Source organism: Pangasianodon hypophthalmus, chromosome 28 (genome assembly GCF_027358585.1).
Source record: "Pangasianodon hypophthalmus isolate fPanHyp1 chromosome 28, fPanHyp1.pri, whole genome shotgun sequence".
Lineage (NCBI taxonomy): Eukaryota > Metazoa > Chordata > Actinopteri > Siluriformes > Pangasiidae > Pangasianodon > Pangasianodon hypophthalmus.
In genome coordinates, this window is record NC_069737.1 from 12,566,708 (window position 1) to 12,591,854 (window position 25,147).

Here is a 25,147-nt window from a genome sequence, read left to right on the forward strand (position 1 = left end):
AAGGCTTCTGCTGGCATATGCACAATGACGATCTGAAATGGGTGTCTCCATTTACAAAAAAAAAGAGTGTCATATTTTGCAAATTTCTCCAAAAAGAGTTGGAGAACTCACACATAAAGATAGATAACAGGTGATACATTGCGTTTTGATACATTGGCAGTGTTTACATAGCACATCTGACTCTTTTCTAATAAAAAAAGGCAAGACAAATGACAAATGACTCATGAATAAAAGAGGCAGGATTAAGCTAGAATCCTCACACATATAAGACATTGTACTTTTAATAGCACCCCATGTGATTTACTAAAGAACTTTGTATATGTCATTGAAATTTCAAAATGTATATTTAAACATTTACAAAGATATTAGTATATCTGCCCATGCCTAAGTCGATTCTGAAATATTATTTCATAACTCCAAATATAAAAGCATGAAATTGCGAGCTCAGAGTGTTTTAGAGAGAGAGAAAGAGAGAGAGAGAGAGAAAGAGAGAGAACGATTGTCTTTTACCTTCAGAATGAAAAATCTTCAGTCATTTCTGATTCTTTCAAGTACAGTCCAAATGTGTGTCACAAAAGCGACACACTTCTCCTAAGAGTATCTGAGCTGTCAACAAACCACGTCAGCACATTACATTCACACCTTTCAGACTTGCCCTTTAGACAAATAAAGCCACGCACTCACTATCAGTCCCTGGGGATGGTTATAAAGTGCAATCTGAATCTGGATCCAGCCCCCAAATACTCCGATTTTGGATATGCCGTAAGAAAACCCAACAAGTTCCAGCACAGAAGTTCTGCTCTCCTGGATCTCGGTAGAGTTTTAAAGTTGCATATATCCAAAAAGTCTGTTCGTGTAGCTCTCAATCCAAATGGGGCTGAGGCTCAGACTATGAGCGGGTCTTGCTCTTCCTCTCCTTCTTTAGCTAGAATGAGCAAAACGCAGAGAGAGAGAGAGAGAGAGAGAGAGAGAGAGAGAATTATGCAATGTTATTTTAGAATTCCTGTAAAACTTGTTTGGCTTGGCCCATATTATTTTTCTTCCTTTATACTCCTGCTGTTGGCCAGAGTTATGTGCAGAGTATATATGATTTCTCTCTTTCATCTTTATTTACCTAATTTAGCAATAAAGATACACTATATGGCGAAAAATAAGACCATAACAGCAAACTGTTGCCCTAAAGTTAGAGACCCAGACTTGCATAGGAAGTCTTTTTATGCTGTAGAATTAAGATTTCCCTTCACTGGAACTAATGGACGCAGACATGCTTAGGCATGACAATGCCCCTTGCACAAACTGAGCTCCATGAAGACATGGTTTGCCAAGATTGTAATGGAAGAACTCGAGCGTCCTGCACAGAGCCTTGACCTCAACCCCAATGAACACCTTTGGAATGAACTGGATCGCCGACTACGTGCCTCCTCGCCCGACCTCAATGCCTGACCTCACTAATGCTCTTGTGGCTGAATGAACACAAATCCCAACAGCCACGCTCCAAAATCTAGTGGAAAGCCTTCGAAGAAGAATGGAGGTTATTATAACAGTAAACGGGAACTAAATCTGGAATAGGATGTTCAACAAGCACATACAGGTGTGATGGTTAGGTGTCCACATACTTTTGACCATGTAGTGTATATCTGATATATCTGTGTGAGTTTGTAAAGGTCCACCTATAACAATGCTATCCTATTCAGCTTTCGCATACTTCCTCTTTTCTGAAATGAGGAAAATGGATACAGATTGTGTCCTATTACTACCGTTCACTTAATCCATCATTAAAGCACAAACATAAGGAACACCATTCCTTTTTTTTTGTCTCATAGTCCTCCTTTTATCTTCCATGTTTAAAGTTACAGATATCCATATTAAACAAACAGAGATGTAATAAGGCAATAACAGAGAACATTGAAACTGGTGTGTAACTGTAGTGATGCTGAGACGCATTCTGAGTTTAAAAGTCGCAAGTTAAAGAAGTAACGCAAAAATTTCAAACCACTTTATCAGCCAAAGTGAAGTTTATTAGCTCAGACTTCGAAGGAAAGTGCGATCGAATTTAAAAGTCTGCAGACTTCAGAAGTTGAAATTAGGCATAAAGGCATAATTTTGTTTTCAAGTGACTAACATTATATTATATTATTAATATAATAAAAAATATTAATGTATAAATGTAGGGCTGACATCAACACCATATATATATATATACACATATATATATACATATATATATATATATATATATATATATATATATATATATATATATATATATATATATATATATATATAAAACGTCATATGTACAATGTTCTTTGCTATGGTTTTATGTAGCCAGTTACTTCGTTTTAATGCAATTCATATCAATCTTTCATCAATCAAGCTTTGGGCTTTGGGCTGGTCACATGATGGCACTGGACACACCACTGATTGTAAACACTCCTTTGTAAACACAACTGACCACACAGCAAACTGAAGTTGTGTTAGTACCTGTTGAAGGTGTGCATCGCTCGTGTATCATGCCATGCAGAGTAAACAGACTGAAGACTAGCAGAGAAAAAAGAATGATGTAGCATTCCAGCTCTGTGAAGGGAGAGGCCATCTGCTACACACACACACACACACACACACATACACACACACATACACACAAACACCAATATTACATTAATTTTGACTGTAAAAAAAATTCTTTTTTAAAAATATGCATATGACATAGCAATTTTGAACAAATATGTGACATTATGCAAATAACAACCAGTTCTATGTTACACTGCATCTAGCAATGAATAAATCACTAACCAACCTGGACATTTGGTCCTAAGACACACAACATTAGTGCGACATCAGATGAAGGCAATACTGCACACAATACACACTCCAAACAACATATACACTCAACACACAATTCTTACTGTTGTGTCAAGACTTCAGCAGGAATCCACACCACTTTTAACACTTTTGGATGCTCGCTGAGAGATGGTTAACCGTGTCTGTAGCTGTGTGTGTGTGTGTGTGTGTGTGTGTGTAAACTCTGTAATGTAATATGATGAGCAGGTAAAGCCGGTGCCTGGCTCATATTGCCCGCTGAGTTAAGCTAATGAATGGTCTGCCTTAGATACCTGCAGTTTGACACACACACACACACACACACACACACACACACACACACACAAACAAATGTGAACTGAATAATTATCCAAACCCCAGGCTGACTCTGAATATGTTGTTAGCACAGTATGGGTTCAAATGTTGTGTAGGTGTATCCATGACTTCGTGTGTGTGTGTGTGTGTGTGTATGTATGTGCTTGCATACATCTTCTATCCCAGCTTGATACCTGTTGTCCTTGGTAACCCTATTGTATATGCATAATAAGGGTGTTTTCACACACTGTTTGTGGATTTTGGCATGTGGTACGTTTGAACAAATGTAAACGCTGTTTTCGGACACAGCTGAGGTCCCGGGAAACCGATCTGAAATGATATTTTTTTCACAGTTCTTGGTGTTGCTTGCTACTTTTCCACCCTTTCCCGTGATGTGGTTTTGGTGAACTCTGTTCCCATGTCTTTGCTTCGCTTTAAATCTTCACTTCGTTGCTGTAATCCCCGGTTCTGCCTACGTATAATGTAGCAGATGGGGGGCGTGGCTTATTGAGAAAGGGGCGTTTTAGGGGGCAAGCTACATGTATAATGACTAACATGACACATCTAAGCCCTTTTTTCCTCTAATATTAATGTGATCTATCTGTTTCTTCTTCCCCCTGAGCAATAAGTGACTAGTGAGCTGGAAAGCTTCCAAGTGTTGAAAAGTTTTACAGTATTGACTAGTGGAAATTGTGCATCATTGTGTGTGTCAGTTTCTTCTACCAACCATCACGTCTCTTTCCCCACCACTCTTTTCCCTGGAACAGGACGTACAAGTTCAACCATTCACCCATTGGCTCTTAACGTGAACAATAAACAAGAGGTTAGATACCACAATGGTGAGCAAGAAACACCTGGGACGAAAAATAAATAATCGTAAGGACGGGCGACTAAACACAGGTGATGGAATGGAGAATAGAATAAACATGTGAACAGGGAAGGATGTCCCAACCAGGATGTATTCCCGCCTTGCGTCCAGCGTTCCCTGGATAGGCCGCGGAATCGCCGTGACCCTGACCGGGATGAAGTGGTTGCTCGAGATGAATGAATTAGTGAATTAATTAGAGGCATAGTTTAAAAAAAAACCAAATAAACTGTTTTTCAGGATTTTTCAGTACGATCCTTGGGCCAAAATGGCATTTAATGATCTTAACAACAAATCAGTGATCAGGAAATGAGCAAGAATTAAACAAAATATAAAGGAGCTTAATATGAGATAACTTTTTCTTTTGATTTCTTTAAATGTTTAAGCCTTGTATGCCTTGATGGGCTGCCTCAGGTGTGGCCGATAACCAAATAATGACTAATCTTTGAATTATTTCCCAGAAGATATTTTTTTTGGAAAATTTTCTACACCAAAACATGTTTTAGTTTGAATTTTACACCAAACATTTTACTCATGATCAAAATTTTACCTTTGGGTACAAGAAGACTATAATCTAAGTGAATTTCCCTGTTTCTAGGTTTCCCCCAAACAGTTCATTGCGACAAAAGTAAACGAGGAAATGGTGGTACAGGAGCTCTCAGGAGTGCGTTTGTTTCATTCTTGCTCATTTTCTGACCGATGATTTGTTGTTAAGACCATTCAAAGTTTAATATTTGCCATTTGGGGCTATTTTTTTTGCCTAGGAGTGCACATACCAGCATATTGCATCTACACTACAGGGATTAGAAACCATAATTTTTTACATTCCTGCTCCCTTCTTTAGTTGGAAACCAGTTAGAATGACGTAAAAGAATGATTAATAACATTCTTTACATATTATAGCCTACGCTGGAAGCCTAGAGTGTAACTGCAGAAATTTAAGCAGAAATGTGTGTGTTTATTTTTATCATTTCTACTTTGCAGTGTGATTTGTTGCTTGCAGACTCGTAGGAAAATATTTTTCTACACAGATTTTTCATTCTGACGCCCGAAAACAAGGTTATAGCAGCTAGATCTGTGTGGAAAATGGTTAGGTTTAGGCTATACTTTCTTACAATCACATCAGAATTAAATATAACCAGTAAAGCACTTTTTAAAATACTTTTTTTGTGATTTTTTTGTGTTTCTGATTACATTCAATGAATTTTTTTTTTTTTTTTTTTTTTGTTTTTGCTGAAACTTTTCTAATCCCTGCTACGAGGGATTATGACGGAGGGAAAGAAAAGTTGTTTCAACATCAACTGTTGCTACATTCATAATATGTTTGGGTTGCAGCCCATCCTGAGATCATCTTTTTAAAAAAAAAAAAAACCCACAGAAAGAATTTTCTTGCTCTTATTACTCTTTAACATGACATATTTCATTATATCGCAAATGATAAACAGTTGAAAAAAATCAAGCACATTTTCCAACCTCCAGAAAAATATAAATGAGTATTGTGCATATATTTTATTCTGCACCATGCTATTATTGATGCTTGGTATTTATTTCTATTCATTTTTCATCTCATAAGCTACTGTCATTTTGGATTTAGGAACTATAGTACATGTAAGAATATTAACATATCATAACACACCCCTGTTAATGAGATTTATTCATTTATTCATCCATTTATTATTAATTATTTCTAATAACTGGATGAATTAAGTTATACGCGCACCGTATTCTTTTTAATCAGTGTTTTAATCACAGTGATTTCACAATCCCTAACCTAGACGTCTAACCTCAAACCACTTGTGCTGTTTATGCTGTGTTTCTCTTCCTGTTTTTTTAGTCAGTTTCCCTAAAAATGAACTGAAAGAAAGAAAACAAAAGGCTGGTTAAAAACTGATAAATGAAACATCAGCTTTTTCTTTCAGATGTATGTGTGGGTTTTTTTTTTATTCCTTGAAACAGTGAGATTTACATCTAGAAAAAATGGATAGGTGAAATATAGTAGTAGAAACGGATAAATAAATCACACCATCAGCTTGAACGACTGACAGCTTGATGTTCAAGTGATATAAATATTATTAGGAAGTATTTCATATTCAAATATATTCCAGCTTTCTTTCATCAGACTTCATGTAGTTTAATGCGTCACAGTGAGGCTTTAAAATCCATACGTGTCAAAATTATGTCTATATGATAGAATACTTTTAAAATTCAACTAACTCTGTGCGTTAGAACTAACTGACTACGATAGATGAAAAATGTAACGTAGCAGGATTTCTAAGTGGATTTTCAGCTATAAAAATTATCCACAAATACAATCATAATCATCATTACATGTTATCTAATAAAACTGAATAAGCCAAGTGGTTTGCTCCTCCAGATATTACCTTCATCAGTCCTCCCAGACGATCAGCACTAAAATATTTTGAAGTGGAAACATTGATTAAATGCTGAAGTACGAACCAGTTTAATAATGTTCTTACCTCAGTTCATCCACCTTCTGTCCTCTCTAGTGATGTAAAAGTGAATCCATGCTTGTGTGTGTAGCAGGTGCAGAGAGGTGAGTGAATAGTTTTTTTTTCCCTTGATTTTTGAAAAAAAAAAAAAAAAGAGTTCAACCACAAACCCCTTAACCAAGTTTCAAACACAGGATTCACAGATTTTTCTCTGCTAAATTTAGCATGGGCTAGGTGGATGTTTGGGCTTCCACATCATTTCCACACTCAGCTACACACTAAATGCGGTTTATCCAAGCGTCATCCAAGCATTACCTGCATGTAAATGCTCTCTATGGCATACCATATGCATGCCACATGAAAGCCACACCTATCTGTTCTGCTTTTCAAATACTGCAATGTCAGTAGTGAGCCAAAACACAAGTTCCCACCAATTTCGAAGGTGTAACAATACATATTTTGAATATCTGTTTAACCTTGCCATATCTTGACCAAATGTACAAGATTACAGCCACATATGGCTTAAGTGTGTATGCTGTCTAGGAGTAACCCAAGCATAAGATTGAACCAGGGACCTGGAGCCATGAAGCAACACCACTACTTCCTATATATTATTATTATTATTATTATTATTATACTAACTACCAGAGGCAGAACATAACCAGAAACTAATATGATTAAAGATTTGTTTATTTTTCATCTAGATGTCTTGGAAAATACATGGACACATAGCGCCGCAATCGCTCAATCTTTTTTCATCTGTCATCCAGTGGCTGGTAATTGAAGGATGGTTAGGTCTCAACAATGCCGGAAATAGATTTTGTAGCAGAGTATTGATCGTTTTTAACACCTTCGCATAGTGATATCACAATCCCGAGCTAGACGTCTAACCTCAAACCACTTGTGCTGTTTATGCCGTGTTTCTCTTCCTTTTTTTTGGTCAGTTTCCTGTAAAATGAACTGAAAGAAAGAAAACAAAAGGCTGGTTAAAAACTGATAAATGAAACATCAGCTTTTTCTTTCAGATGTGTGTGTGTGTGTGTGTGTGTGTGTTTTAATTCCTTGAAACAGTGAGATTTACATCTAGAAAAAAATGGATAGGTGAAATATAGTAGTAGAAACGGATAAATAAATCACACCATCAGCTTGAACGACTGACAGCTTGATGTTCAAGTGATATAAATATTATTAGGAAGTATTCATATTCAAATATATTCCAGCTTTCTTTCATCAGACTTCATGTAGTTTAATGCGTCACAGTGAGGCTTCAAAATTAGGCGTCAAAATTATGTCTGTATGATAGAATACTTTTAAAATTCAACTAACGTAAAAATGTAACGTAACAGGATTTCTAAGTGGATTCTAAGTGGATTTTCAGCTATAAACATTATCCACAAATACAATCATAATCATCATTACATGTTATCTAATAAAATTGAATAAGATACACGGACACGTAGCACCAAAATTGCTGAATCGATAGGACATGGGGAAAAAAGCTCTTAGCTGTTGCTCCTATTCTGAACAGCCATGTTACTGATTTGAAGGATCAGCATCTTTTATCTCAGTGAGGTGCTAGAAGAGTAGCTTTGATAAGGCCTCCCTCTAGTGTGCACCAAGAGATGTATGCCATACAATACTATACTACTTTAAAATGGACCCCAGGGCCATTCGAAATTACTGATAGCCTTAGATGTCTACTTAAAGGAAAACTCCACCCTGCAACACTTGTACATCAATATTTATAATCAATATACTGTATGATCTTCAAATATCCATTTACCCAGAATTCCATTTGACTCCCTGCCTAGAAATAGGTTATGCAATGCATAATTGTACGTGTTGAGTTCTATTACTGTATGTATTCATGTTAAAAGAAAATTGATAAAGCAGGAACAGAGGTGATTCTTTTTTTTTTTTGTGTGTGTGTGTGTGTGTGTGTGTTTGATTCTAAGTTGATTAGCTGCTCCAGGGCCATAGGGGAGGAGATTTCAGGATAAAATATCCACTAAGTCCTCACAACCACGTGTTCAGTGACCAGACTAATACCATTAGTGTGACGTTCTCTCTCTCTCTCTTTCTTTCTCTCTCTCTTTATCTCTCTATCTCTCTGTCTCTCAGGTGGACTATCAAGAGCCAGGCTTTACTGAGTAAGGCCTCACTGACTTTCTGGATTTTACTACGCCTTTTAGACCACATTTCAAGGATACGCTCATTTATGTTTGGGAATCCGCAGCAACCATGTGACTGATCTAGTTTGCTCCGGTTGGAGGACTAAGTGAGGAGAAGTATCCCAGGATCCCCTGCACCATCAAAATGCCTGTGCATCAGATATCCGTCATGCCTGTTAGAAAGGATTCCACGTTTAATGGACAGAGCAGCATCAGAACCAGAAAGAACAGTAAAGAAAATGAGGTGAGATCATGTGCATATATAACCTTTAGAGACAGCACACTGGGGATTTGATAATATACTGTAGATTTCCTGATTTCTCCAGATTATTCAATTATTATCCTGATTTCTGTTGCTTTCTAGACCATTCTCAGTGTCTGTGGTATCTCTTTACAAACTCTATTCTCTTTACAAACTCTACAAATTAAATAAATAAATAAAAATTTAAGCTAAGCTGTTTTTAAATCTATTTTTTTAATTAATTGAAGTTAGATTTTCTTTCCTTCTGAAAAAAAAAAAAGAATGTCAAAGAATATTGCAATATTTGTCCTAAATTGATGTTTTTAATAATTTTGGTTCGTAACAGTAAATAATTTAGACTTGAATGTTAAAAATATTCGTTTCTAAACACATTGGAGGGTCACGGTTTAAAAATAAGCAGAATGAGGTTGTAAAAATAGGAACAAACAACAAACTCTTACCCTAACTATTAGACAAATTATATGTAAATTAAGTCATACCGAGTTATTTTAAAAATGTATTTTTCACAACATGTATTTTTCGTTCAACTTTTCTGTCTCAGTCTCAGAAGAATGAATGTATTTTATGTATTTTATAGTCAGTATATTACAGTGAATGTCTAATTATACCACAGCGCTGATGAATTCTCAACTCTGATTGGTCAGATTTTCTATAACAGCAGCTCAGACAGTAGTTCCAGCTATAATTCCAATCAGATAAGTTAATAAGTTATTGTTTCCATAGTAACAGCTTATTCACACTTTTATAGTGCATGCTGTACATAATCTGTAACAGACAGAGGTAAAGCCAGTCTTTAATGTTTTCCATCATGGCAGAACCTTTAGAACAGAGGATATTGCAGTTTCTTAGTAACATAACAAGATGAATTTTTTTGTCTTAACTTCAAAAGAGGGAAAAAATAAGAGGATAGTGAGGGAAGTACTCTTTATAGCTGCTGTAACGTGAGTCCTAACAGGAACTAGCATGTCTCATAGACGTCCCATAACATTAAATGTGTAAAAAGCATGACTCAGATCATTAATAAATTTTGAATCATTGTCAATCTGCTGTGGTATAAGAGGAATAAAACACTTCGAGACATGCTGTGGGAAAATAATTAGCTCCTGTATAACAGCACTCCCAGTCATGTTTTATTTCTTACTTAGCTGTTACATGCTACTAAGGATTTAACTTGTTTTCTTGGATCTTGGATCTAGTATCTTTATCTTTTCAGTGCAATGCATTTAAGAATAAATCTTGTTATATTACTGTTTAGACACCTCAGTGTAAGGGTTAAATAGTCAGATCAGCCAAGGAAATAAAGCTTCCAAACCGGATTTAGGTCTGGGACTGGATGATAGACAGACGCAGGAGCCTAGACTGAGACTTGATCCAGGGACAGAAGCCAAGCATGAGGTATGATCAGTGCCAGAGACCAAAACTAGGACGTGATCTAAGATCCGAAGCCGTGAAGTGGCAACGAGCAGGAATAGTGCTAGCATGGTGACTTTTGTGAACTGATACATCACAACAATCTGGACAAATGTGATCTTCATACAGTAACAACTGAACACCTATCATATCTATAATAACTAAACCCTTCATGGAGAGTATGCCTTTTGGCAACATAGTACTTAAATAGTACTTATTCTCCAGTATGTTGTGGTAGTATCCTGACTTTAAAATCTATTTGTACTTAGAATTCTTAGCTTTGAGCATTGAGATTGGGTGTCATTTACATACCACTGCCTTACTATTATTGCTAATAACAATACAAATACTACAACTTACTAACAACTTACAGTAAGACCGACAAACTCGGCCTGGCCTTTTCCTTTTCCTTTTCCTCATGATTTCCTGTAATTTAATCCTCACACTCATCTATGTACACTTCCTACTGATGGTCTAAGAGTTATACAATATTCAAGCATGTATTTTTCTGCAGTATATTTTGATACAGCCTTAATAAGATAATAGATAATATAGGAGTTGTAATATCATATGAGAACGTATATAGGTCTCTTAATAGTAGGGTTTTCAACATAGAATGCACCTCAGTGACCGAAGCTCAGCATTATTAGTAATGTTAGTGTTAGCTTCAGAATATATGTGCATAGTTACAGGTTTAAGGTTTTATCTTGTTTTGTGAGTCCTTGTGAGTCTTGTGAGTCCAGAGCAGAGTGAATTTATTATTACGTTGCCATTAGGGGTTTAGCTTTGAGTTATAAACGACATAGTACAAAAACTATACAAAACAATGTATACCTTTTCTCTTTACATTTTTATAGTAGCATTTTTTACAGTACAGTATAATAATAGTAAATGTTTTTTTTTTTCGGTCTAAAATGTTCTCTAATTTTTTATTATTATTTTTTTTTTTGCTATATTAGACTCCTTATTTTGTCTACTTTGTTCGTGTAACAATTTTTTTGAGTTTTGCTCAAAATGGCAGGAAAAATCAACTCAAATACTGATGACCAGCCAAATGGAAGCTGGAAATTCAAATAAATATATAAAAGGAAGATGCATTATGAGAAAAGAGTATTTTTTTCCCCCTGCACCTTTATTCAAAGCTCCGTGTTCCCACGCACCAGACAGGCCGAGTTTCTTTATCCCGGCTTTAGCACAAGTAATAGGATTGGTTTGTCTTAGAGCTTTGGTGACGTTAAAATAAAACGTTACTTCAACCCTGCCAGAAAAGCACTTACTCTGGGCACCTTTTGCACCTTTTTTTTAAACAAACCAATAGAAATCTGTGAAAAAAGTATGACAGAAGTGAATTGTAGAGAAGACGGGATGTTCTGGGTTCATTAAATGACTAATTTATAGTATCACTAACTTGATCTATTCATACTGATAGCCAATAGCTTGAAAATAAGGCCCAGTTGTTCCATATTGCTTGTTTCAATAATAAAAAGAACAGATTTGTAAGGCATTCATTTTACATTTTCCATGCAGTGTGTTCAAACTGGAAGGCAGCTTCTTATGTAGGCCAGCATTTTTGAGTAAAAGATATCCCATTCGTGAAGGCAGCTGCCCACTGACGCACCATCCTGGACAGCATTGCATTTGGGATTCTCTGTGAAAACGATCGTATCATTTTCTATGAAAAGGTCTATGAAAGGATTGACGAGCGTGGGCGACAAAACCGCTGGTGCATAAGATATTTGCGTTCATAAACTGACAAAATTTGTTCGGTGGTTAATTAACTAGCTAACATAACACATCCCTACAGCTTATATAGCTACCTTATAGCTACTCAACCAAGAGTAGTCATGGTTTTGGCTCCTTTTGGGGTAAAAAGCTGCCTAGTAAAGGATACGGTTACTAAAGAAGCTTCTTTCAAAATGGACGCCAGCTGGTGTTCTGTATTGGTTCCACATCTCCAGATGAATCTTTTACAGATCTGTGTTGTTTTAGGCACATAGCTCAACCCAGGGGGCAGGACTTAGTGGCGCATCACAGAATTTTGCAACACCTTCCTGTCAGGAAACGTGCAGGTGGGTGGAGCTAAAGCTATTACGCCATGACACTGAGATCTTCATATTCTCTGTAGAACTGAATTTCCAAAAAAACAATGCTTATGTTTATCTTTAGGCATAATTTTTTTTCTGTGTGTGTGTGTGTGTGTGTGTGTGTGTGTGTGGCCAGCACTGGTGACTTGTTCAACTCTGGAAATCATGGCCCAGGTCACACCACAGCCATCCTTCCTGTAAACCACACCCCCATCACTAAGCAACAGGTGAAGCGTCGATACCGGCGACGACGGAAGAGTGGTGGTTGCATGGCAGAATGTGTGGACCAGTCAAAGAGCGCACACACCCATAATGACTCATCTTCAGGAGACGAACAGTACGACAGGGCAGCTCGATCCTGGAGCCGTGAGAAAGCCCGGCGTAGACGACGCCCACGCGTGAACCCGTGTTCCCGTGAGGATGAAGCCCAGAAACAGGACCTCAAGACCTCTCAGAGGGCATCCTTAAAGATGGAGGAGCTAGACAGCAAGTCAGCCAATCATTCCAGAGAGAGGGAGTGTGGCGAGGAAGAAGGGCCAATCACCAAGACGTATGAGGAGCAAGGATCAGGAGACACAGATATGGCTGTTACGACAGCTCAGAAGTTCACAGAGGCGTCCAATCAGAACGGGACACTACAGGAAGCGTGCGCTGATGATGAACCAGAAGTGTGCAGGTAAGAGAAAAAAGAAAAAACATAATAGAGAAAACATATCGAATGATATTCTGTTAAAGAATATGTTTCGTGTGTGTGTGTGTGTGTGTGTGTGTGTAGGATCTGCCACTGTGAAGGTGATGAGGAGTGTCCTCTCATCACGCCGTGTAGGTGCACCGGGAGTCTACGCTTCGTGCACCACGCTTGCCTGCACCAGTGGATCAAAAGCTCAGACACGCGCTGCTGTGAACTGTGTAAATACAACTTCATCATGGAGACGCACCTCAAACCCTTGCGCAAGGTCTCTTTCTCACACACACACACACACAAGTACAACAATCTATCCCTCTTGTACACAAACACATAACTGGGTTTGTCATTGAAACACGCCTCAAAGTCTCCCCTCTCTGGCATACATACACACAAACAACAATTATGGAGACATGTCTAAGCCTCACAGAACCTTGCATAATAGTGTTGTTGAATTCTCGACTCTGATTGGTTGGAAGATGTTGGTTAATTTTCTCTAAAAGCAGCTCTGACAGTAATTCCAGCAGTAAGGCAAATCACAGGTTTATATTAATGCGCTTATTCTAATATGTTATCATTTCTATAGTAATAACTTAGACTTGTATGATGGACGCACCACATAAACCTGTGTAACTGTTGATATGGTGAAGTTTGCTGTCAGGAGATGGTTATTTAGCACGTTTGGAAGGAGTCTCCAGTGTCAGTGCTTTGAAACAGTCGAAGATAAAGCTGTAAAGTTTTGCAGCCATTTAAATAAAGCCATTTGTATGCCTGAAAAATCTTTAAAATATACTTCAGACAGGAAAGAAGCTGTTGAAGAAGAACTATTTCAGATATTTGACCTTGCTAAGATAGGTTCTTGCTAAGATAGGCTGGTTACAGTGATCATTCCATAGAAATCCTACAAACATTTTAAAGAACCACTCGTTCTTGAGGTATCCTGCTACTGAGAATCTTGGACGGATGGACAGACAACCCGAGAAAAACATCACCGAGGCATAAAATTGCTGTGGTATAAGTGGATTAAGAAAAATGATTCATTTCGGGGTGGTAACAGTAACCCTACCAACCCTGTCGCTGATTAGTTTCCTGAAAAGAAGGAGCACTCAACCATATAATCCACCACCAAATCTTGCTCAGTCAGTGACTTGTCTTTGACTTGAGGGACACTTTTCAAAACCAAATGGTCCGAAACACTCAATCCATCAAACCATGAGAGGTTCATTTCCACTCGAACTTCCTAAGTATGTCTGTGTTTATAAGATGCCAATAAGGTTCTTCTTCAGGAAACACATTTACTCATTCAGTCTTTCTCTCTCTCAGTGGGAGAACTTGCAGATGTCTACAAACGAGCGCAGGAGGATCTTCTGCTCGGTGATCTTTCACCTGGTGGCTGTGGCGTGCGTCGCCTGGTCGATCTACATCTTCATTCTCGTGAATCACACTGCTGAAGGATTACAGCAAGGCAAAGAGCACAATGTTCAAATCCTTCTCTCTCTCTCTCTCTCTCACACACACACACACACACACACACACACACACACACTCACACAGAGTATTATTTATACCACACCATATTTTTTCTATAACAGTAGCTATATCAGTGGTGTTTATTTTTGATTTGTTCATTGTAATACATTATCGTTTCTATAGCAACAACTTATATGGATGATGCTCTATATAATCTAAGGATTATATAAATATAATTATATATTATATAATGTAATATATATTATATTATAGATATAATAATAAAAGGATTTCCATCCTATATTCCTAAGTAAACTGGTTGTATACTGTATACAATGTCCTCCAGAAGTATTTGCACCCTTCATGAAAATGAGCAAAAGTGAACATAGCCTATATAAAGTGATATTTTGAGCTCATAATTTTATTGTGCAATTTTTATTTCAGCATATTTTCATTCAATTCCAACACAAAGAAAAACATAATCGCTGACATGGTGAAGATTTCTGTAAGGAGATGTTTATTTAACACTTATGGAAGGAGTCTATAGTGTTAGCACTTAGTGTAACAGGAAGTTTGGGCATCGCACCATCTTGATGTTGATTATTTTCCTATAACAGCATGACCTGCGCTACGCTAATGTCTTAGCATTGCTGTGTTCTTATTGGAATTGTCTCATCTTAATGTTGCAGGTCCGCTGGAGTGGCTGTTCTGGACCAAGCTTGGCATCGTGGCCCTCAGCGTGGTGGCAGGCCTCATCTTCATGTACATCCAGTGCAAAGTTTACCTCAACCTGTGGAGACGCCTGAAGGCTTTTAACCGCGTCGTCTTTGTGCACAACTGCCCAGACTCGGTGTGCAACGGAGCTGAAAAGGCCCCGCCCCCTCACATTGTTCCCACCCACCAGACCCAAACAAACGTGTCCTGCCCTGTCCCAGCAGGAGGAAGTGCAGAGGTGGCGCCGGTCTGATTTTCTATAATAGCTTAACTTCAAATAGAACATTCAGGCAAAATCAGGCAAGACTTCGCGATCTTATAAAATCTTATCATTTCTAAGCCAAATCTATTGCTTTTACGTATCAGGAAGATTTCGGGGAGGATCTAGGACCCCAAAAATCAGTATTAAATACAAATGCTGAACAAGCTTCAAGGCACCGAACATCATTAGAAGAAAAAAAAAACACTGACTTCTGCTCCATGGACATGTCTTATAGAGAAGATTTTCTTAACCATGATTATAGTTTTCAGTGACAGTCTTCTTCTTTAAAAAAACGGTTTTGAATCAAGTCAATTAAATTGTAAAACTATTTTTTTGGAATGATTTTTACAATGCTAATTATTTTTAAAGATCTGTTACACGTTCTGTTTTATAGCAAAATAGTAAAGATAGCACTTGTGTCCACTCTAATCACTAGTGATGCTTGATTTCTTCATCACATCTGACTGGAGTATTTTCCCTTGATTCTATAATCTTGACTTAACAATTTTAACATGCTATGATGTGGTTGTTGGACATCACTTTCGTCCACGAATCTCAAAAATAGGGTCTGTGAAGCATGGCCAGGGTGTCTACCTGACAATACAGTTGTTTAAGTTTGTTTGGTTTAAACTGTTTTATTCTGGTTTTCAGAGGGGAAAAAAGCTGTGACTGGTGCTCCATGGACTTTTCTTAACCATAATTATAGTTTTAATGTTATTCATACTTGGGTAAATTTAAGCATAAGAGGCTTGTTGACTGATCAACTTCAAATAATAGAATTTGCATAGACTACTGAACTATCATATATGATTTCTATATGATTTTATATATTATGTTTACAGGATTTAGCAGACATTGTTATCCAGAGCAACTTATAGAAGTGCTTTGTCTGTTAAAAACACATCCTCGTGCTAGTTCACTTTGCCAGGGACTAAGAATAGCCTCAAGAACATTTTGTTCTATATTACTAGCATTAATTAAAGAATAATAAAGAAAATAAGGAAAGCAAGCCAACACAAAACCATCAGTTAAGACAAATAAATCTAATCATTCATTTATTAAAAGAGAAAAGATGCTGTATAAATGGACTTTACCATGATAGTTCGTTTTATGCTCCTAGCTTTTCTTGACCTTTTTTGGAGTTTTGTGGGCGTTACTTCATGCAAATGAGCTGTGTTCGGAATGTGCTTTGCACTTTATGGCTGGTCCACATACACACATTGTAGGAGTATGAAGAAAATCAGCATTTCTGAAGTTTGGCTTCCACAAACATTGGCACACAAATTTACTAAAAGACTGATTAATGAGGCTCCACTGTGAGCAGGTACAAACCGAAATATTATAAATAACAGCGAGAATTCCTTCGGGAGTGGACTTTTAAAAAGTCTGATAAAGTAATGGAACAGTCATATGTCAACAGGTCTTTCACTAAAGGACGAAACATTAGCATGGAACATACAAGGACTCCATGTTTGATTCTGAAACCCAAACCCAAGGATAGAAAACATGAATAAATCAGTTATAATGGAAGTCAATCAGTATAATAAATCTGACTGTAGCAATTTAAATAGGGTTTTTTTTTTTTTTTTTTTTTTTTTTTTTTTTAAAACGCAGCACCACAGCACCCCAACCAGATATACACACACACACACACACACACACACACACACACTGTACCAGTCATCCACACTGAACAAAACAATCACATGAGCTTAGTCCAGAGCTGTTTTGCATCACGCTTTATCCTCCAAAAGCTCTTCATCAGAGTCCTGAGACACCTCATCCTCGTCCTCTTCATCATGCTCCTCTTCTTCAGTGTGTGTGTCTCGCACTGCAGTGTGTTGTTTCTCTAGGCCTTTCGCTGAAACCTTGCGCATCTTGATGTTGGGCAGCTTCTTCGGGTCGCCGTTCCACTCTCTGTTAAATAAAGACCAAAAGTTGTCACTTCTCTCAGGTTCTCAGTTACCCAGAGACATTTCTGTTGCATGACATATGTGCCAAATTTTCATCAGAAAGCTCGAGAATTTCCATCCTACGATTTCTAATCTATATTCCTAAGCAAGCAGGTTGGATAATTATTTGCACCCTTCATGAAAATGAGCAATTTTTTAAATACAGAACATTTTAGTATGAGTAATGCAATTGCTTCTCCAAAGATATGCGCTTCCAAATGATTAGTAGCCTTACGCTTCACAGCTGCAAGCAGGTTTTGGGCTGAAATGTTAATCTTCAACCGTGGAATCTGGGTATGGATATTATACACACGTCATTATTGATTTTCATAACGCCTGAACTGTCCTTGCCGAGGTTCGGACAAATGAAATTAATTCTCAGGAGAATGATTTTTTTGTTAGAACAAAGATTTCTCTTATTGTTTGAATGGAGAATTATGTAACGTTTATATTACAACGAAATTTTCTTGAAGGGTGCCAATAATTCTGGGAGGTACCGTAATTAATACATGACCTCACTCATTTCGGTTATTTGCTTTAAGCGTTCTCACCTGAACGTCTTCAGATGTTTGGTGTTGATTATATCTGGGATCTCTGTGAAAGTAAAGGAAGATGACGTGCGTTAAGGAAAGATATCTTAGAGTCTCTGGATAAAAGACGTGAGAGATTACTCACCGAAGCCGTGCCCCTCGTACAGGTCTCGCTCTCTTTCCATCGTCTGCTTTATGACGGTCTCTCTGGAGACGTGCAGCCGACCCTGACGTCCTTTGATGCTGTTGGCCAGCTCGATCTGCTCTAATTCGCCATCAAATCGGTGCAGATACCTGAGTAAGACAGCACGACCAGGCGACATTTCAACGAGTACAGGTGTTCTTAATAATGTGGCCGGTGAGTGTATATAAAAAAAACTGGCATGCATGATTCATATTAAACTTATCATAACTCCATAAACCATGTATCAAATATATCAGTATAAGATGTTTGCCTATGTGAAAAGGCATTTAACGCACGTGAAGTGGCTAGCTACTGTTAGCTAGCTAATTTGCAAACTACAAACACTGTGAAGTGAAAATCTCATCAGATTAACGAGCTGTTAATTGAAAGGCGTGGCAGAGCGGTCGTAGTGTGAGGTGTGTGTGTTGTTGCTTCATCGATTAACGTGGAAACGGTTTGGGAAGCTACAGTGCTGTTAGTGTGTCTGATGTACGTTAGACTTCAAAAAAAAAAACACGTCCAAATCGCTGACTGTACATTAATAATGTGGTAAATAGAGATAAGTTAAAAAAAAAACCCAGTTTAGTAAACCCAGAGCGTTTATGTATATAGGAGCTCACAGTGCTCATACTGCTGGTATACACAGCTACCTTATCTCTCTAATCAACTCTACAAGTGTTAGCACTCTATCTATCTATCTATCTATCTATCTATCTATCTCTAACCGACTCTACAAGTATTAGCACTCTATCTATCTATCTCTCTAATCAACTCTACAAGTGTTAGCACTCTATCTATCTATCTATCTATCTATCTCTAACCGACTCTACAAGTATTAGCACTCTATCTATCTATCTATCTATCTATCTATCTCTAACCGACTCTACAAGTATTAGCACTCTATCTATCTATCTCTCTAATCAACTCTACAAGTGTTAGCACTCTATCTATCTATCTCTAACCGACTCTACAAGTATTAGCACTCTATCTATCTATCTCTCTAATCAACTCTACAAGTGTTAGCACTCTATCTATCTATCTCTCTAACCGACTCTACAAGTGTTAGCACTCTATCTATCTATCTCTCTAATCAACTCTACAAGTGTTAGCACTCTATCTATCTATTCAAATCTACAAGTATTGGCACCCTACCTATCTACCTATCCATCCCTACAAATATTGGCACCCTATCTGTCTATCCAACCAACTGTACAAGTATTGGCACCCTATCCATCCATCCATCTCTACAAGTATTGGCACCCTATCTATCTATCTATCCATCCATCCATCCATCCATCCATCCATCTCTACAAGTATTGGCACCCTATCTATCCATCCATCTCTACAAGTATTGGCACCCTATCTATCTGTCTATCTAATCAACTCTGCAACTATTGACTATCTATCTGTATCTCTCTCTCTCTACAAGTATTGGCACCCTACCTATCTACCTATCCATCCCTACAAATACTGGCACCCTATCTGTCTATCCAACCAACTGTACAAGTATTGGCACCCTATACATCCATCCATCCATCCAACTCTACAAGTATTGGCACCCTATCTATCTATCCATCCATCCATCTCTACAAGTATTGGCACCCTATCTGTCTGTCTATCTATCTAATCAACTCTGCAACTATTGACTATCTATCTGTATCTCTCTCTCTCTCTCTCTCTCTACAAGTATTGGCACCATATCTATCTATCTATCTATCTATCTATCTATCTATCTATCTATCTAAACAAGTGTTGGCAACCTATCTATCTATCTAATCAACTCTAGAAGTATAATCAACTCTAGAAGAAGCTACATCATGAGCTCTTTGGTATTCAGCCAAAACAATCAAAAGAGGAGCTTTTCATGGAGCCGTCCACGTTTTTTTCCCACTTTACTGCTTGAACCATTGGTTTCCGATAGAACAGAACTGCTTAGGAATCGGGTCTACAAGTCCTGAAATAGATTTGAACACGATGTTAATACGCGATATTAATATATCAAACGGACGTGTTAAAATCTTACCTCTCAATGATTTCACAAGCTTCTTGTTTGGAATATTCCAACTTTTCTGAGTCCAACTGACTTTGGAACCACAAAAGTTTTTCCCCTGTGGATAGACCAGGACAGGCAAAATGTACAGACTAAACAGCAATGTTTTATAAAATTATTACATTCTGGTAATGATATATATAAAAAAAATTGAGCTGTAAGATTAAATAGCTGGAAAAGTAACAGCTGTGTACTTGCAAAGGATGAGACGAAACAGGAGTGCAAAACTTACTGATTAAATTTAAATGCTGGGCCTTTTCACTTTTCAACCTGAAAAAAAGTTACACACGCATACAAAAGGAGTGAAACGATTTATATTAATACAGATTAAAAACCACAGAGAGATATATTGGCAAAGGTATTAATTTAACGCATAGATGACTTGCTGTTGTCTACTCTTAATATAAATGTGGATTAAAATGAAATGGCTATGGAGATGTGAGATGTGTGCTTGCAATCAGGATGTCTTGGGAAGATACATTATCTATCACAATTCATTAAAAAAAACCAAAAAAAAAAACATGCTAATACTGCATCACTAAGGCTTAATAGGTAACAGGATGTTTCCACATTAGTGCATGGTTGTAAATCGTGAATGAAGAAGCAGTACGAGGTTCTAGTTTATACCGGGATACTTTAATCAAGAAGCAAGGAGATTTGACTTTCTCACATACCAGTAATGCAAATGGTAAAGAAGTTAAATGGAATAAATAAGAATTATGATGCACTTAGTTGAGATAAACAGTATACAGGTAGTGATAAGCAGCATGATGCATGCAATATGATTCAGTGGATACTGTACATACAGTGGATAAAAATGTAGCTGTGCAAATAGCAATAATGTGCAAATTACAGTCTGATATACATTTAACAGTCTGATATAAATTTTACAGTCTGATATAAATGTAATTGTCTGATGTAAATTTAAGTCTGATATATATAAATGTAATAGTCTGATAAATCTGACAGTCTGATGCAAAGTTGACAGTCTGATGCAAAGTTGACAGTCTGATGCAAAGTTGACAGTTTGATATAAATGTGAGTCCGATGTAAATTTAACAGTCTCATGTAAACTTAACGGTCTGATGTAAATCTGATAGTCTGATATTTATCTGACAGTCTGATGTAAATTTAACAGTCTGATAAAAATTTGACATGCTGATGTAAAGTTGACAGCCTGATGTAAGTTTAACAGTCTGATGTAAAGTTGACAGTCCAATATAAATTTGACAGTCTGATATAAATTTGACAGTCTGATATAAATTTAACAGTCTGATGTAAATTTGACAGGCTGATATTTATTTAAGAGTCTGATGTAAATTTAAGAGTCTGATCTAAGTTTAACAGTCTGATTAAAAGGTAACAGTCTGATGTAAACTGATATAAATTTAACAGTCTGATATAAATGTAAACGTCTGATGTGAATTTAACAGTCTGATGTAAATTTAACAGTCTGATGTAAGTTTGACAGTCTGATGTAAATGTAACAGTCTGATATAAATTTGAGTCTGATGTAAATTTTAGACCTTTTTATTGACTTTTTAATTGACCTTTTTAAAGGTTTTTTTTTGAGCAGATGTCAGCTTCTGTCCTTCTCTTCTGCACTAAACACACACAAGCCTCACTCACTTTTCCTTTCTGTCCTGTCTGAGAGCTGCTCTGGCCAGAGACGCCGCTTTCCTGCTGTAAGGATGAATCACTTTCTTCTCCACCGCGCTCTTCCCTTTCGGTGCTTTCGGCGCTTTCGGCTGTGAAAACAACATAAATAAGATTTAACTGGCTTCCGACACACACTCATAGTGCTGCTGATTTTTTACATTAATAGAAATGTATCATATAAACACACTTGCCATGTCTGCTGATGGAAGTTAGCTCGTTGCACGTGTGTTGTTTAGGGGGACAGTTGTTGAGGTGCACATGTCGGTCCGTCTGTATTTTCGGTCCCGAATTTCACGCACGGACACAAAAAGGTTCCGCTTTCTTAACGAAGACTAATATGTATCCTCACTGTCTGGCTTTATGAGACCAAATCTGCACCTCTGAACAGCTGAAAATGTACAGTCTAGAGTGGAGGTTATTACAGCAGCAAAGGTGGAGCAACTCCATATTCATGCCTGTGGATATGGAATAGGTCAGGGGACCACCTACTTTTGGCCTTATAGTGTATGTGCAAGACAACAGAGGGTCTGAACTGGGGAATTCAGTGGACATTTTAGTCTCAGCTGGACAGTCTTTGCAGATGACATAGTCGTAGCATTTCACACACACCCGCAGATGGAATCCAAGATCCAGGCAATCCAGGCAATCCAGGCTAGTGCTCACTTAAGCCACAGACAGGCCTAACCATTAATAAAGTCAAGATCAAGGTCATGTGCATACACCAATCAGCCATAACATTAAAACCACCTGCCCAATATTGTGTAGGTCCTCCTTGTGCCACCAAAACACCTCTCACCCGTCGAGTCATGGACTCCACAAGACCTCTGAAGGTGTGCTCTGGTATCTGGCACCAAGACGTTAGCAGCAGATCCTTTAAGTCCTGTAAGTTGTGAGGTGGGGCCTCCATAGATCTGACTTGTTTTCTCCAGCACATTTCACAGATGCTCAATCGGATTGAGATCTGGGGAATTTAGAGGCCAGTCAACACCTTGAACTCTTTGTCATGTTCCTCAAACTATTCCTGAACAATTACTGCAGTGTGGCAGGGAGCGTTATCCTGCTGAACGAGACCATTGCTATTAGGGAATACTGTTGCCATGAAGGGGTGTACTTGGTCTGAAACACTGTTTAGGTAGGTGGTACGTGTCAAAGTAACATCCACATGAATGCCAGGACTCAAAGTTTCCCAGCAGAACATTGTCCAGAGCATCACACTGCCTCCGCCAGCTTGCCATCTCTTCCCCAGGTAAGTGACACACGTGCACCCAGCTGTCCACATAATGTAAAAGTAAATGTGATTCATCAGACCAGACCACCTTCTTCCATTGCTCCATGGTCCAGTTCTGATGCTCATATGCCCATTGTAAGTGCTTTAGGTGGTGTACAGGAGTCAGCATGGGCACTCTGACTGGTTTGCAGCTATGCAGCCTCATACACAGCAAGCTGCGATGCACTGTGTGTTCTGACATCTTTCTATCACAGCCAGGATTAACTTTTTCAACAATCTGTGGTATAGTAGCTCTTCTGTGGGGTTGGAACCAGACAGGCTAGCCTTCACTCTCCTCATGAATCAGTGAGCCATGGACGCCCATGACCCTGTCGCCGGTTCACCGGTTGTCCTTCCTTGGACCACTTTTGGTAGGTACTAACCACTGCATACCGGGAACACACCACAAGACCTGCTGTTTTGGAGATGCTCTGACCTGGTTGTCTAGCCATCACAATTTAGTCTTTGTCAAAGTCGCTCAGATCCTTACACTTGCCCATTTTTCCTGCTTCCAACACATCAACTTCGGGAACTGACTGTTTACTTGCTGCCTAATATATCCCACCTCTTGACAGGTGCCACTGTAATGAGATAAACAGTGTTATTCACTTCACCCGTCAGTGGGTTTAATGTTACGGCTGATCGGTGTAAACAACACAAGTGATGGAGGAGGTGGAAACCATCGCATGCCAAGGATGGAGGGATAGATGCAGACATCCAGGCAAGGATAGGGAAAGCAAGGACAGCCTTTCTGACTCTTAGACCCAGACCAGGTGGTTTTTGGACAGTTGTATGAATGGGCAGGTGTTACAGCTACCTAATAAAGTGGCTGGCGAGTCTATAAAATACAAATATATACAGTCACCAAAATTGTTATGCTGTACATGCCTTAGGGATCATATATCTGAACTTTTCACCTTTCAGATCCTGTAGCTCATGCTGGTATTAGCTGCACTCGATATTGCGCAGGTGACGCTGAAATGCCCGACACCTTCAGGATATTTTCGACCATTACGACAAAATGAAATATGGGTTTCGTTCTTTAGCGGCCCATTAGGACCTGTGCTTATTGTAGCCTATAAACATCAAAAATATCAAAAATATCAAAGTTCATTTTGTGTCACCGTGTCAGGAGAGGAATGGTCATGGTTTTGTCGAGCTTATGAAAGTTGGATGTGTGGAGAGAGAGAGAGAATACAGAGAAGAGGGGACATAAGGGAGGAATAGTGCATATTACTGTAAATCACTAGGCTTTAATATTGCCTTAAGCTGAGCTTTCTAAGAAATACAACGCGATGGAGACACACACGCACACACAGACGTTTGAAGCAGTGTGTGATTATAGATAAGCCAGGAAAAATCCATAGCTTCTAAGAAAAGTGAGGCTTTGAGCGAGACTGACTGTATTTGCACTAGCATCAGCTCTCTACAGCTTCTTCCATAGCTCACCAATCATCTATTTTCTCTCTTAATCATCCTCTCCTTCTTCCCTTCTCTCTTGCCGGGATTCATTAACCCAGTCTTGCTTCTTTAATTGGACGTCTTTGTCTCTAATCAATGACTCAGGGGTTGCTGGTGTGTATTAATCTCGTTAGTATTTTCTTGTCTGGTTCTGTACCGATAATATGTTATACAATATACATTAATTGTGGATTAATGTGAAAATTATTTACAGCTGACTGGACACAAGCATCAGATAATATATAGTTAACATTCCCGACTGCATGATTTATTCCAAAATTGAGAGTAAACATAGACTTGTTTCTGCAAAAGTGAACACTCACTTCATTATCTTGTCAGTTCATAGTTGATTAGTGTATTGGCCATACCGGTCATGTTACATGTCTAATCTGATATTGGAGTATATTTTTTGATATTTTTCTGACTGTAATCTTCTATAACAGCAGCTCTGACAGTAGTTCCAGCTGTAATTCAAATCACTCAGACGTAAAGCCATAACTATAGGTTTTCCACCACAGGAAAGTCTTCAGGAC

General features: G+C 38.1%; 2 protein-coding genes and 1 long non-coding RNA gene across 4 annotated transcripts; 1 reads left to right on the forward strand and 2 right to left on the reverse strand.

Moving 5' to 3' along the window:
* Positions 1-510: 510 nt before the first annotated feature.
* On the reverse strand, positions 511-6,747 carry LOC113544229 (uncharacterized). Of its 2 annotated transcripts, none has more exons than XR_003404487.3 (3): positions 6,481-6,747; positions 2,485-2,599; positions 511-925 (listed from the first exon to the last, which is right to left on the reverse strand). It is a non-coding gene; the product is annotated as an uncharacterized LOC113544229 (long non-coding RNA). The 2 variants fall into 2 exon arrangements; XR_008301146.1 differs by lacking the exon at positions 6,481-6,747 and adding an exon at positions 2,910-3,699.
* Positions 6,748-8,580: 1,833 nt separating this feature from the next.
* Positions 8,581-15,730, forward strand: marchf1 (membrane-associated ring finger (C3HC4) 1). The gene is made up of 6 exons (XM_026942949.3): positions 8,581-8,868; positions 12,286-12,365; positions 12,517-13,056; positions 13,156-13,336; positions 14,389-14,537; positions 15,181-15,730. Exons 1-6 carry the CDS (start codon positions 8,770-8,772, stop codon positions 15,500-15,502), a joined length of 1,371 nt encoding a protein of 456 aa, XP_026798750.3. The 5' UTR covers positions 8,581-8,769; the 3' UTR covers positions 15,503-15,730.
* An 809-nt stretch (positions 15,731-16,539) lies between these two features.
* Positions 16,540-22,198, reverse strand: tma16 (translation machinery associated 16 homolog). Its single transcript, XM_026942924.3, has 7 exons — positions 22,078-22,198; positions 21,857-21,975; positions 20,460-20,497; positions 20,201-20,285; positions 18,139-18,287; positions 18,015-18,057; positions 16,540-17,428 (listed from the first exon to the last, which is right to left on the reverse strand). Exons 1-7 carry the CDS (start codon positions 22,078-22,080, stop codon positions 17,245-17,247), a joined length of 621 nt encoding a protein of 206 aa, XP_026798725.3. The 5' UTR covers positions 22,081-22,198; the 3' UTR covers positions 16,540-17,244.
* Between the last annotated feature and the right edge of the window lie 2,949 nt (positions 22,199-25,147).

Bases quoted from the DNA above. Each gene is read 5' to 3' on its own strand.
- marchf1 (XM_026942949.3), top strand. From the start codon at position 8,770: ATGCCTGTGCATCAGATATCCGTCATGCCTGTTAGAAAGGATTCCACG. The intron at 13,057-13,155 runs GTAAGAGAAAAA...GTGTGTGTGTAG, and splicing joins GATGAACCAGAAGTGTGCAG to GATCTGCCACTGTGAAGGTG. The intron at 13,337-14,388 runs GTCTCTTTCTCA...TCTCTCTCTCAG, and splicing joins ACCTCAAACCCTTGCGCAAG to TGGGAGAACTTGCAGATGTC.
- tma16 (XM_026942924.3), bottom strand. The intron at 18,288-20,200 runs GTAAGATTTTAA...TGTCTTACTCAG, and splicing joins GCTTGTGAAATCATTGAGAG to GTATCTGCACCGATTTGATG. The intron at 18,058-18,138 runs GTGAGTAATCTC...TTACTTTCACAG, and splicing joins GTACGAGGGGCACGGCTTCG to AGATCCCAGATATAATCAAC.